At 44.0% G+C, this 12,982-nt stretch overlaps 1 protein-coding gene across 1 annotated transcript; it reads right to left on the reverse strand.

The window, feature by feature from the left end:
* Positions 1 to 9,676: 9,676 nt before the first annotated feature.
* On the reverse strand, positions 9,677 to 12,911 carry Neurod6 (neuronal differentiation 6). The gene is made up of 2 exons (XM_052721118.1): positions 12,785 to 12,911; positions 9,677 to 11,489 (listed from the first exon to the last, which is right to left on the reverse strand). The coding sequence occupies exon 2, from the start codon at positions 11,466 to 11,468 to the stop codon at positions 10,455 to 10,457; it is 1,014 nt and encodes a 337-aa protein (XP_052577078.1). The 5' UTR covers positions 11,469 to 11,489; positions 12,785 to 12,911; the 3' UTR covers positions 9,677 to 10,454.
* Positions 12,912 to 12,982: the final 71 nt, after the last annotated feature.

A 12,982-nucleotide genomic window follows, 5' to 3' on the forward strand; every position in this document is an offset into this window, starting at 1 on the left:
ACCGGGGAGTTTTGGTGTATGTGGAAGGCCAAGTGCTTTTGGGTTTCTGCATAGTTAATCTCTGAGCAATAATGAGCCTATGGATTTAACTCATGTGCTTGCTCACCATGATAAAAATATGTAGAACAAGCTTTTACCTCCATAACTCAGAGAATCCTCCCTATCTGCCTAGATCAGGCTCTCTGGCTAGATGTGCTGGCTATTCTGCAGTGAAGTGAAGGAGTGGCCAGAAATCCCAAATTGAAACCATATGGAAACTTACTGTGCATATTAAATCGCATGTAGCAGTGTTAACAGCATCTTGATTTGTGGCTGCAAGTAATAAATAAATTATATTAATTTTGTAGCTGTGAGCTAATTTCTCCAGAATTACTTTTTAATAACCGGCATCATGTTCACGGGTAAGATTTAAATACATTTAGGAACAAATTTGTAGACATTTAAGTAATTCTAGATTATCATTTTGAAAGCTTGAGGGTTCATTTACTAGTTCCCCCAACACCAAATTTTTAGAGAGGAAATTCTTTGGATTAGACAGGACAACTCTGGAACACAGTGGGTGTGCCTTCTCAGAGGCGGTCCCCACCTTGTGACGGCCAGGCGGGAATAGGCTGTTACAAGAATTCTTTAGCCCTTATTTTATAAGTGCTTTGTCTTCATTATATAACTTACTGTTTCCTCTCGTCTGCTGGGTTGAAGCTAATTGTGCTTCAATGCCAGTGAGAAGCCTAGAATGTTGTGATTTGTCAAGTGAGGACTTGAAACTGCAGTGACTGACGCATGAGGTCTGCAGACAGCACTTGGAAGCAGTGTTCATTCTACCACCTATTAGCCGTGACCTCGGTCCTACCTTCTGTGTCCTAGGTCCCTTCTGGTGGAGACAATAACTGTATGCCCTACTTGAAGACAAGCATGCAAAATACTTACATGTTCCTGATCCAGCTGGGACCTCCTGCTCCCCTAAGCTCTCTTCCCAGCTGGATCAGGAGCAGTGTGGGAGAATGGAGAGGGAGACAGCATGATGAATGAAGACCCCAGGGGAATAGGAAGAAGCAGAGTGCTAGAGAGGTCCCCAGAAATCCACAAAGATACCTCCACTGTAGACTACTGGCAATGGTCGTGAGAGTGCCTGAGCTGACCTGCTCTGGTGATCGGATGGCCGAACACCCTGGCTGTCATGATAGAACTCTCATCCAATGACTGGTGGAAGCGGATGCAGAGATCCACAGCCGAGTCCCAGGTGGAGCTCCAGGAGTCCAATCGGTGAGAGAGAGGAGGGATTGTATAAGCGAGAGATATTGAGACCATGATTTGAAAAAGCACAGGGACAAATAGCCAAACTAGTGGAAACGCATGAACTGTGAACCAATGGCTGAGGAGCCCCCATGGAACTGGACCAGGCCCTCTGGATAAGTGAGACAATTGATTAGCTTGAACTGTTTGGGAGACCCCTAGGCAGTGGAGCCGGGACCTGTCCTTGGTGCATGGGCTGGCTTTTTGGAGCCTGGGGCCTATGCTGGGACACTTTGCTTAGCCTTGCTGTAGGGAGGAGGGGACTGGACCTGTCTCGGCTGAGTCTACAAGGTTGGACTAACTCCCCAGGGGAGACCTTGTCTTGGAGGAGGTGGGAATGGGGGGTGGATTGGGGATGAGGGCTGGGGGTGGGAGGAGGGAGGACAGGGAAATCTGTGGCTGATATGTGAAATTGTTAATTATAAAATAAAAATATTTTAAAAATACTTACATGTGCTGTCAAATGTGGATGTGGTCTATCTTTCAAAATTTCCTATGCTGGAAAGGCTGGGCAGTGGTGTTGCATGCCTTTAATCCCAGCATGCAGGAAGCAGAGGCAGACAGATCTCTGAGATCGAGGACAGCGTGGTCTACAAGTGAGTTCTAAGACAGCCAAGGCTACACAGAGAAGTCCTGTCTCAAAAAACAAACAAACAAACAAAAAACAAAACAAAACAACAGCAACAAAAGTTTCCTATGTTGGGAGCTTGGTTCTCACTCATGTGTGATGTGGGAACCTAAGAGGCGGAGCCTAGTGACATCCTCTTTGGTCAGTTGAATGCATGTTCTCATTAATGACTGAGGGATCTTGGTCTTCCTGGCTTCCTCTTTTGCCATGCAATTGTCCCGTCTTGTTAATACGTTCCCACAATGCTGTCTACCATTAGGGCTTCACCAGAGGTTGAATCAACCTGGCTTTTAGCCTCCAAAGTGGTGACCTAAAGGACTTCTTTTCTGTGAAAGTAGGATGCTTCAGGCATTCTATTGTAGAATTAGAAACAGACTAATGACACCTTCATCCTTCCCTGGAGAAGCCTCATTAAATATGAGTTAGTGCTGTTGGTGTCTGAGTGTGGAATACAGATCTGCCATTATACACACCAACCACAGATCCCCATCCCCTTCCTCCTCCCACCCCCAAGCCTCCCCCTCCCCACCAACCTACCCCCCATTCCCAGCTCCTCCAGGGCAAGGCCTTCCATGGGGAGTCAGCAGAGCCCAATACACTCAGAAGTTGGAATTTTAAATGTCTATATTTCAATTTTTTAATTTTTTTATTTTTATTTATTTATTTATTTTTCTATTATCAGCTTGATACAGTATAAATTCTTATCCTAATAGTGAAATGTTTCATTGAGCCTTGCCCAGTAATTGAGTAAAACCAAAACTTATTATAAGCCACAGTCAAAGTTAAGCCAGAAAGAAAGGCAACACGGCTAAGCATCATGGCTCTATACTGACAGATTCGGAGTCTGTAACATGTGCCTCCATGCTTCGTGTGTATCACTGACTACACAGAGGCTAGAAAGAACACCACTAGTACGTCAATGCCTCACACTCTGTGGTACTCCTTGACTTCTGGTAATCTGCAAAAGATTTTCTGCTTCCTTCTTGCCACAGATACCAGTAGATAACTGGATTTCTTCTTCTTCCTGTCATATTCCATATAATTTGGAGTAGAATTTTACAGGTTTTCTTTCACTGTACTTGGCTTCACCTATCACCCTATGACTGTATTCATTGATTAGTACTGTAGTTGGATCTATAATGTTACCTGCAATTCTCTATGTCCAAGATATGATTCCTAACCCATGGCATTAGAATGTGGTGGAAACTTTAAGAGGTGGGTTAATACTAGGATATTTTATGTTGTTGGGGGTGATTTGCCCTGGAAGAGGATTGTGGGGTCCTGGGCTCTTCTTTCTCCTTTTCATTTCTGAATATGAGTTGGAGAGGCATGTAGTTCTATCAACACATTCCTAAAGCAATAGGACCAATTGGGGACTGACTAAAACCTCCAAAGCTGTGAGCCAAAATAATTCTTTTATCTTTATCTTATGCATTTGGTGCAGTAAAAGAAATCTGACTAACATCTTTAGTGGTGAAGTATGTCTTGTACTGGCCCTCCAGGTACATGCATGGACTGTATAATGAAGAGGCTGATTTTGTATATGAAGTGGATCCTGAGAAATGATCTTCTAGAAACAGATCCCCAAGTGATAGTGATGCTCAAGAAATCTTGGGCATCCTGGTGAATGCAATAGTGAACCAAATTCTTGCAGGCATCAGTAAAAGTCCTCCAAACCAAACTAGTTTCCCCTATTCCTTGTACTTCAGTGTAAGGGCACTGAACTTTCTCAAACACAACATTGCCTGATCCGAACTCTAGAAAGAAATTAGAAATGAAGTCCCTGACCCAGTATCTGACAGGTTCTTGTTGCACAGCGTAGGAGATAACTCAAGACTTTCTACCTTTCTGATGTGATGGAGGCTGGTAGAAGACAGAACACAGCTTGGAAGCAGGCTACAGGTACTATAGTGTTGCCCCTCTGCTCTTTCTGTTCTCTCTCTCTCTCTCTCTCTCTCTCTCTCTCTCTCTCTCTCTCTCTCACACACACACACACACACACACACACACACACACTTTTCAGATGAGCTGGCAATACATTTCATATATATATATATATATATATATACATACATATATATGTATGTATATAAATTCCTTGCTATTAAAATACACCAGCAATGTCCACTGGACTAAATTTGTTTGACAACGTGCTACCCAGCTCTAACTTGCATTTTGAACAATGTTGTTTACAGTGTTCGCATCTAACAGAAGTGTCTTACACTAGTGTAATGGAAACTGTAGCCGCTCTTCTCAGTGGCTTGAATCAGTACAACAGCTGATGACTTTTCATAAATTATCTCATTTAATCTTTACAGAATTCTGGTGAAACATGTGTCAATATTCTTATTTCAAAGGTGAAAAATCTGAACCTTCATGTGGTTGCTCACTGTCACTTTTTGTTGGATATGGAAGGCCAGCAATTCTTTGCATTATTCCATAATAGAACAAGAGTTTATATCTCCAACTACAGTTGGTAAGTCAGGAATTTTATAGTGCTGTGTAGAGATGCAGAGAGGGTGAGGTATTGACCTTGGTCCCTGGGATTGAACAATCTAGTCAGATTTGCATGTTTAAAAGCAGCTCAGGACACACATAAGATTTGAAATGCCATATGCCTTGGGTGTAAAACTTGAGTCTACACTGATAGAGCTGTGGCTTATAAACGACAAGAGGCCATTGCAGAAAGAAGGTTCGAGGTTCCCTGTGGAAGATGACCTGGAACTCTATGTGATTTTGAGAGCTTGGCAAAGAGAAGGCAGCACTTCCCAATAGGTAGATAGAGCAGACAGATGTGACAAGCAGGTTCAAACCCAGGGCCTCATTCTTTACGAGAGACATAGGCAAGGTTGGGGTATCTTGGCTCCCGGATGTCCACACCACCTTACCTTCATCGGGAAGAGTTTCTGCATACACTGACTCCTAAGATACTGTCTGAATAAAGTATATTGTTACTTTAACAAAGAGTATGCAGAGCATGCTGTCACATGCTTGTGATTCCAGTACCAAGTAACCTGAGGAATGGAGAGTACAAGTTTGATGCCAATCTGGGCTACATAGTGAGATCTTGTTTCAAAAAATTAGTTAACTAATAGTTGAAAAAAACAATCATTGATCTGATCATTGATATAATGAAATTAAACACAGGGTTAAAAAGTGGCCTTCATTGCTGAAGGGTTGTGGACTATTGCTTCTTGGTGGCACCCCGAGGTTCCAGATATTATTATATTTATATTTGATTTTATTCACGACTTCACTTTTACCTCTCTGGCTACCTAAGTCAGAACTCTAATTTTCCTGCTCCTTTCTGACTTGGACCTGGCCATGAAGAAATTCTCTGACTTACTCTCATCTGGTAACAGGTCATAAGACCTTTCTCATTCTGTGGGTTTCTACTCCAAACCCTGGAGGGAAGAGTGCTTCACAGAGAGGCCCAGAAAAATGCTGGACTGGACCCTGGCTTTCCCCACTCAATCTGTCAGCCTTAGGCCAGACCCTTTTTGTCCCACCACATTTACATACAGATAGCGATGCTTCAGTCATACCTACCAATAAAGTCTCCACAGCAATCCAAAAGGTTAGGATTTGGAATTTCCAGATTGTTGAGAGTGGGGGAGGGGGCTTCTGGAGGGTGGCATTCCAGAGAGGGCATGGCAGGTCCATGCTTTTTCCCATCTTCGTCCATGTCCTTTGCAATATGTCATAAACAGAAGCATTTCCCTAAGTCCTAAGTCACTCTACCAGATTCTTGGTCTAGAGATAACTGATCAGAAACACCAGTGAAATTGCCTTGGACTGTGACTGGTCTCAGAGGAGGCAAGTGGCCTTGAGGCTTTGAGGACTGTGCCTTCAACAGTGGGGTCTGGTGTTATTTGAGTGTCAGAACCCAGTGGGGATAAAGGACACTCAGCTGGTGTCTGAAGCAGAACTTCCTGCATGCTTGTTCCTGAGGAGACATCCTTATACCTTCTGTGTTGATGGTGATGCCAGAGTAGACGGAAAAAGAACATTTTGTTCTGCTTTGTGACCATGGGAAAGTGGCACAAAGTTTCTGGTCCTTAGTTTCTGATAATATGGAAGTCAGTCATACGGTCATTGCAAATATCACCTCATCATGATGCTCTTAGAATTAAATAAGGTGAGTCTGTGAAAATGCTTTGTCAGCTCTAAGCTGTGATAGGCACAGTTGTTTCCAGTTTTAACGTGGAAGATGTAGACTGAATGAAAAATTAAAATGAATTTATTTACCAGACAGAAAATGAGAGGTGTTACTGCAAAGGATTGGTATGTAGGGGTGTTTTAGGAAAGCTAATTTGGCACTGGAGAAATGGAGAAGGAGAAAGAACGGAGAAGAGGAACTAACTTGGAGACCAGTACCCTGGTCCAGGCAAGATCAGCCTGGATCCTGAGATCAAGGGGATGACCAGGAAGAGAAGGAAACAAGGAAAATATTCAGTATTGTTTCTTTCATATATAGCTCACTATTCACAGGAAGAATTTGAGCTTTGATATGAATTTGGGTTTCTCTTTGCGGAGGAGAGGATACCCTACGCACAAGGGAAAGTGTCAGACGCGGTGAGGCCAGCTCAGAGATGGGACTATGAGGAAGCAAGCTGTGATACTGAACAGTGCAGCAGACTACACTTTTGAACCTTCCCCAACCTAGTCTCCTTTGAAGGCTGAGTGTCCTAGATCTAGAGGGTTGATCGTTAAAACAAAGCAAAACAAACAAACAAACAAACACACCCAATAGTTGGCGCCCGAATACTACCTGCTCTCCAGAGTGAAAATATGTATTTCCTTGTAGTTCAGAGAAATGTGATGAAAGACGAGGAAAGCAGCTTCGTGGGAAAGCACAAATGCCCAGAAGGTGGTGTCTGTTAAAACTGGGTTGGTACCCACCAAATCAACCTCATGATGTTTTACCAGAGGAAATGCCAACCCGAGCATTGTGGGTGCAAGATGAATGGCAGGTGGCACATTTCCCTTTTATGCTTTGGAAACACATAAGAGGTCCAGGATCATGGATTTAAAGATGAACTCACAAGCTGGGAGGTCCTGGGAGCCATTTGGTAACACAAACTTATGTGGTTTCAGGGGAAAACGAGCTTAGAAACAAGATGATTCTAGGGTGGGGTGTAAGGCCCCCGAGAGAGGAGCAAGGAACTGGGTCGACGGCGGAGGTAAAGGCATGGCTGGGCGCCTCTCCAATCTCATTTTTTCCCATCTTACTGACTGGACCTGATTTTACTCCAGGTAGAAATATACTCTGCAAAAAAGAACAAGCATCTCCTAGCTTTTGTCAAATCTAGTGGACAGCAAGATCCCAGTAGACATTGCTTTGCATGGGACCTTCATAAATATTTCCAAATGGGGTGTACATCCTTTAGTCATTTTCTTTCCTCCTTAATTGGGATGAGGAAATACTGGCCAAATCCATCCCCAAAGAGGAGATACCTAGTCCATTTGAATGACAGCAGCTATGAAGAGATCAGAAGGAGGGGCGATTTTTTTTTTTCTGTTGAGTGGTGGAGGGTCACACCACCTCATGAGCAAGGATGCCATTCTAAGCTAGCTGAAGCCGTACTTCCTGGTTCCTAGACTGCACCCGTTATATCCTTCTGTCCTCCTTTTCTCTGAAGTGGCCCCTTCAAAGTAGTTTTGCAGCCTAGCGTCCATGATGCTTGTGTGAACAACTCACAGGATTTCTCAGCACTGTGAACTGCTGAAGAAAACTGACTGAGGGCCATGGCGACATGTAATGGGAGCAGCAGGGTGGTTCCAGTACCAGGTTCAGAAGAGGCATCTAAACGCTGACTAAGCATGGAATCCTCCTAACCCACCCTGACCGTACGTACAGCTTGGTTGCATCTGTCAGCCACGAAGGAAGCATGCACACACAGGACAGATGTGTCCAGATTCTAGAAAATGCCTCCAGTTCTCTGGGGTTTGCATGTGAAATCCCCATTCTCTAGCTGGAGTTTCTTGTGGACTGAGCTCTGAGATAAGAAGCTTGCCCAGAACACTGGATTCTTCCTCATTAGGCCAGCTGCCTCTTTTCTTCGCTCTCCCACTTGCCAGAAGGGAGACGGAAAACCCATCTCTTGTTGCAATTTCTGCTTCCAACAAGATTCTGTGACCTTGGAAAGAGCACGGGTTTCAAATGCTTGTCTGAGCCAATAAGACTCCGAGCAGGCGCAGTGCTCTTCTGGTCAGGCCCCTGGGTACACTACAAGGATAGGAGACCAGAAAACCACACCTATTCTGCCAGAGAAGAAATGATACTGGCTGTGTGTGGTGGTGGGGCAGGGGGCGGGGAGGGCACAGATATTTAATTTCCAGATGCTTCCTCACTTTTTTGTTGTTCGCTCAGATGGGATGAGCAGTGACCAGGTCTGAAGGGCCACAAAGAGGCCAGCACTTCTGAACCTAGTCCCAGGGAGAGCAGATTTTGTGCGCATATGGGAGGAAGCAGGAGCTAGTCTTCCTGTGCCCAGGCAGGCAGAGGGGACAGACGGCTCTCTACCTTGGGCAAACTTCTCTCCACTCCGGCAGGGCACAATCCCTCTTTTACCTCTGCTTCCTCCCCCCTGCCCCGTGGGAGTGGAGTGAACAGGTGCTCACACACCGGCTTGGAAGGGCCGTTCATCACCAGCGAGTCCCGCGCCAGCAGCTGCTCAGCGGGTTCCCGGCTTGCAGGCGGCTGCAGCGCGCACCCAAGGCCCTGGGCTTCCAGCAGAGGGATGGCAGGGACAGGGCGACACGGTTGTCTGGAGACTGGGGCCCGGCCTATAGCCTGCACCACCTTCGTCCCACCAGCCGCGCGGGACTAGCAGGAGCAGGACAGGGTTAGCTCTGAGCAGCACCTGGGCGGGCTAGAACTGCGGCCCAGCCTCCGTGTCCCCCTTGTGGCAGACCGGTCACATGGAGATGTCACCCTTTTTCCACCTCCGCAAACTGGTGGGTTGCAGGGTGTGTCCCCGGGACAGGGCTGCGGTGCCCGCTAGGTGGGCGCGGCCCCAGGCTTCAGGGCGCCCACTGTGGGCGGGACCCCGGCAGCGCAGCCTGAGCCCGGGAGGCCACCGAGTCAGCGGGAGGTCACCTGCGTCCCCCCAGCACTGCCCCACAAGCCGGGCTGGGCCTGCGCTAGCTCAGGCGGTGCCCGTGGAGTCCCGCGCTGCGGCACACGTGTCCCGTTGCCCTCCCCAGACCACGCAGATAACCAGTTACCGCACCCTGGGAAGCAGACCTGCCCCAGACGGCATCTTGGAGGAGGTCACGACTACCTTGTCTTTTATTCCAGGAGCAAGCAGCTAAGCCCTGTTTTAAGAGGCTAGCTCTCCAGGCATATTAAACTAAGTTTTTGCTTGCCTTTTGTTAGGAAACTTTTAATCACACAGAATTTAGGTTCTAATCGGCCAGGCGTTTAACTGGCCCAGAGAAAAAGCTTCCGTGTTTAACACTGGCTCTGGGGGCTGCTGGAAAACTGCCACCGAATTTAGGCTGGAGTTGAAGGTTAGCAGGATTTACCATTGTTTCCCCAGGGTATTTAACCCTCACGGGCGCCTTTTCTTTCATTTAAGATACTTTCAAAAGAAAATTCTCGAGAACGCTTTGGCTATTTGTTTTGTTTTGTTTTTAAAAGAAATTTGTTTGAGCCTTTTAATCCAGAAATATTTCTAAAATGGGGAGGAGGGGGCATTGGAGACTGACAGCAGCTGTGTGTCAGGAAATAATAAGTATCATGCAAAAATATCACGGCTAATAGATATCCTTTATAAGTGGAAATATCTATGTTTAATTGCTTTTAAACTGTAGGGTGGAAAACACAATTATACACCATAACAAACCTGTACAGAAAAATCCTGAACAATACAAAACAAGTGCTAATATTTTTTCTTCATGATTGAAATAATTGTCCCCAAATTATGATGCTGATAACCTCCCCCAAACACTGTGTTTCCTCCTCTGCAAATGCTTGAAGAGGAATAGTTCCTTAATAAACAGAAAATTGCATAGCTTTTAATATTGTTGTATATCCTCAAATGCATCTTTTAATTTCATGGTTAGCTCTTGATACTTTAAAAACTCAATTTTCAGAGATACATATATGAGTCCTAGTAATTATAAACACATTTTACTCATCTGATTTTTATAACATGCATTTTCATAATTACTGTACAACTGAAATAGACATTGAGTTATGCTGTGTGCATGTCTTTATTCAGCAATATATTCTTAGACACCTTGTTCAAACAAATTAAGCGAATTTAAAAGAAACTAGAACAGGAAAGGAAAATCCTGCCAGTAGAGAGAGAATCACAGTGCGATACAGACAAAGGGGAAGGAAAAGAAGCTCTCGTACGAAAAGAGATTTATTATGACATAGAAAATGTTCACAATCGTTGAAACACACTTCAGAAACTAGTAAACACCTTAGATAGAGTTGTGCCAATTACTCAGCCCGCAAGCATCTGCTTTGTCTTAATTAGAGTGGGAGGTGAATGACCACTGTTTATTTTCATTTTCCTCATTAATTATGAAAAACTGCATTTAATTCATCTTGCATAGTGAGAGATTGGCTGCGCAGATGTAAGTCATAAGGGAAGTGGCTGTCGGTGGGCAACCTGAACATGGCACCCTGCCCAAGGGGACCCCTGGGTGGCACTGCACAGTAATGCATGCCGTAATTGTAATTTTTGCCATAGTCCAAGGTTTCTTCTTGCTTCAGGGAAAATATCCCATTATAGTTAATTGGGGGAGGACTTAGGGGACCTTCAAACTGAGGGCTGGCACACTCAGGGGAAGTACTTTCATAGAAGGATTCATACGCACTGCAGTAATTGTAGGGTTTCATGGACTTGGGATTATCAAGAGTCCCATGCCCTGGGGGGGTGGCCAGCTCAGGGCTGTGGTAGGGTGGGTAGAATGTGGAGTAGGGTGACCTGGTGTGGTGTGCAGCCTCCCCACCCTGACCCATCAGGAAGCTCCTGGCGTTGAGCTGTAAGCAGCCTGCTACCAAGTTTGTAGTTGGCTGAGAAAGACCTTTGCATAAGTTTTGGACGAACGTGAGCAGATCTGGTCTCTTGCCAATCCTCAGAATTTCAGAAAGTGCCCAGATGTAGTTTTTGGCGAGCCGTAAAGTTTCTATTTTGGACAGTTTTTGGGTTTTGGAGTAACAGGGGACCACTTTCCGCAAATTGTCCAAAGCGTCGTTGAGGCCGTGCATCCGGTTCCTCTCGCGCGCATTGGCTTCCTGTCTCCTGAACTTGACCCTTTCCAGTCGTAGTTTGGTGGTCTTTTTTTTCCTGAGACCCCTCCTTCTGGGCAAGCCATTTTCGTCTTCTTCTTCTCTATCTTCCTCCTCCTCCTCTTTCTCGGTTTCTTCTCCAGGGGCCCGTTTAATGCTCTTTCCTCGAAGGACAACTTGTTTTGGAAAGCTCTCTGGTTTCTTCATTTGTTTCTGGTCCTCGCATTGTCTAGCAAACTTTCTGCACATCTGGGATTCGGGCATTATGACAGACTCGTCAAACGGTAGTGTTAACATGGTTCCTTAACCTTAAATTACCTGGAAAAAATGCCAGCACAATATTTAAAGTGTTTTCATTTTTAGAGTTGATATACTTCAAATATATTTGATGACTTAATCATAAGGCTATGAGAGCACATGAAAAAGACTGATTCCAGGACTCATATTTACATTAAATAAAAAAGTTGAGTTTGTGGAGATTAACAATCATAAAAGCATTGATCCATGCAGTAGCATAAATTTATACAGGCAAATTATCAAAAGAAAATATAAAAGGAAATACTTATTAGAAATCACCACATTTCCTATTTCTCTTGGATTTTAAACTGGGTTTTTAACATACACGAAGTGGAGTTCAAGCAAATAAAAGCATGGTATAATAATGGAGACTTTCATTAATTCTAATTCCCCTGAGAACAAAATTGAAGAGAAACCAATTTTTAAAACGAAAAGTGCTACCTCTCTTAATCTGACAAATTTGAGGGGTTTTGTCAGGAAAAAATTAAACCCTAACTTTATTTCCTGCTAACCTCATGCTAGAAATTTCGATAAGTGACTGCAGAACACACAAATTTAAAGAAAAGATCAATTAGATCAATTTTAAAATTGAATTTTTTTCTTGATGAGTAAAGAACTATGTAAAAAGAGTACTGCTTTCTCAGTCTCAAGGAAAGGGGAAATAGGCTAATCTGAAAAGAAAACTGTAAACAAATGAAAAAGCCCACAAACATTACTGGCAATTTTTTTTTTTTAATCAAAGCAAATGTTGTGACTGCTTTAACATCTAAGAATTCCCCCAATGTAATTGTCTGTTTACTGCTGTTCCGCTCGCAGTGTTTTGTTCTAAGAGCTACGGAAGTCTCCCTCTAGCTAATATCGGACAGGAACGGTCCAAGGATTCTGCCTGCAATTGTGCACGTGTGTTCAGAATCCCAAATGAAAGGGGAAAATAATTTGTGTTTAAAATGCAATTTTGGTTTTTGTTGGGTGAAACAGCAAATATTTTCATCTAAAGTCTTCAACCAAATAGGCATATTAAAACAGAGACTTTTAATTTAACAATCTCCAGCCTTTCTCTCTTTCTCTCTCTCTCTCTCTCTACACACACACACACACACACACACACACACACACACACACACACACAATGTCCACACATTCACAATGTTATATAATAGCAGTGAAAGTATGTGATAATTACATCATAAGAATGAAATATGATAAGAACTTATAGATGGCAAAGAACATAGAAATACTCTAAGACAGTGATACTGTATCTTTAAATACTTGCATGCAAAGCCAGCATCAATTGAGTATATCTTTATTTATATTACCTTAGGTTTTAATTTCATTCAATAATCAGTTTTCATTTTGGATCTTCCAAATCTTTTCAGGCTGAGTGTCGCATCGTCTCCTGGAGCCTCTAGATCTGTGTGTATCTGCACTATCTCATTGATCTCTAAAAAGTGACATTGATGCCAACTGCCAGAGCTGGTACCCATGCCATCTGCTAGTGACGTCACAGGGCAGAG

This window comes from Peromyscus californicus, unplaced genomic scaffold (genome assembly GCF_007827085.1).
Source record: "Peromyscus californicus insignis strain IS unplaced genomic scaffold, ASM782708v3 Scaffold_6__1_contigs__length_162567912, whole genome shotgun sequence".
NCBI lineage: Eukaryota > Metazoa > Chordata > Mammalia > Rodentia > Cricetidae > Peromyscus > Peromyscus californicus.

Excerpts from the sequence above, each read along its gene's own strand:
- Neurod6 (XM_052721118.1), bottom strand. The coding sequence starts at position 11,468 with ATGTTAACACTACCGTTTGACGAGTCTGTCATAATGCCCGAATCCCAG.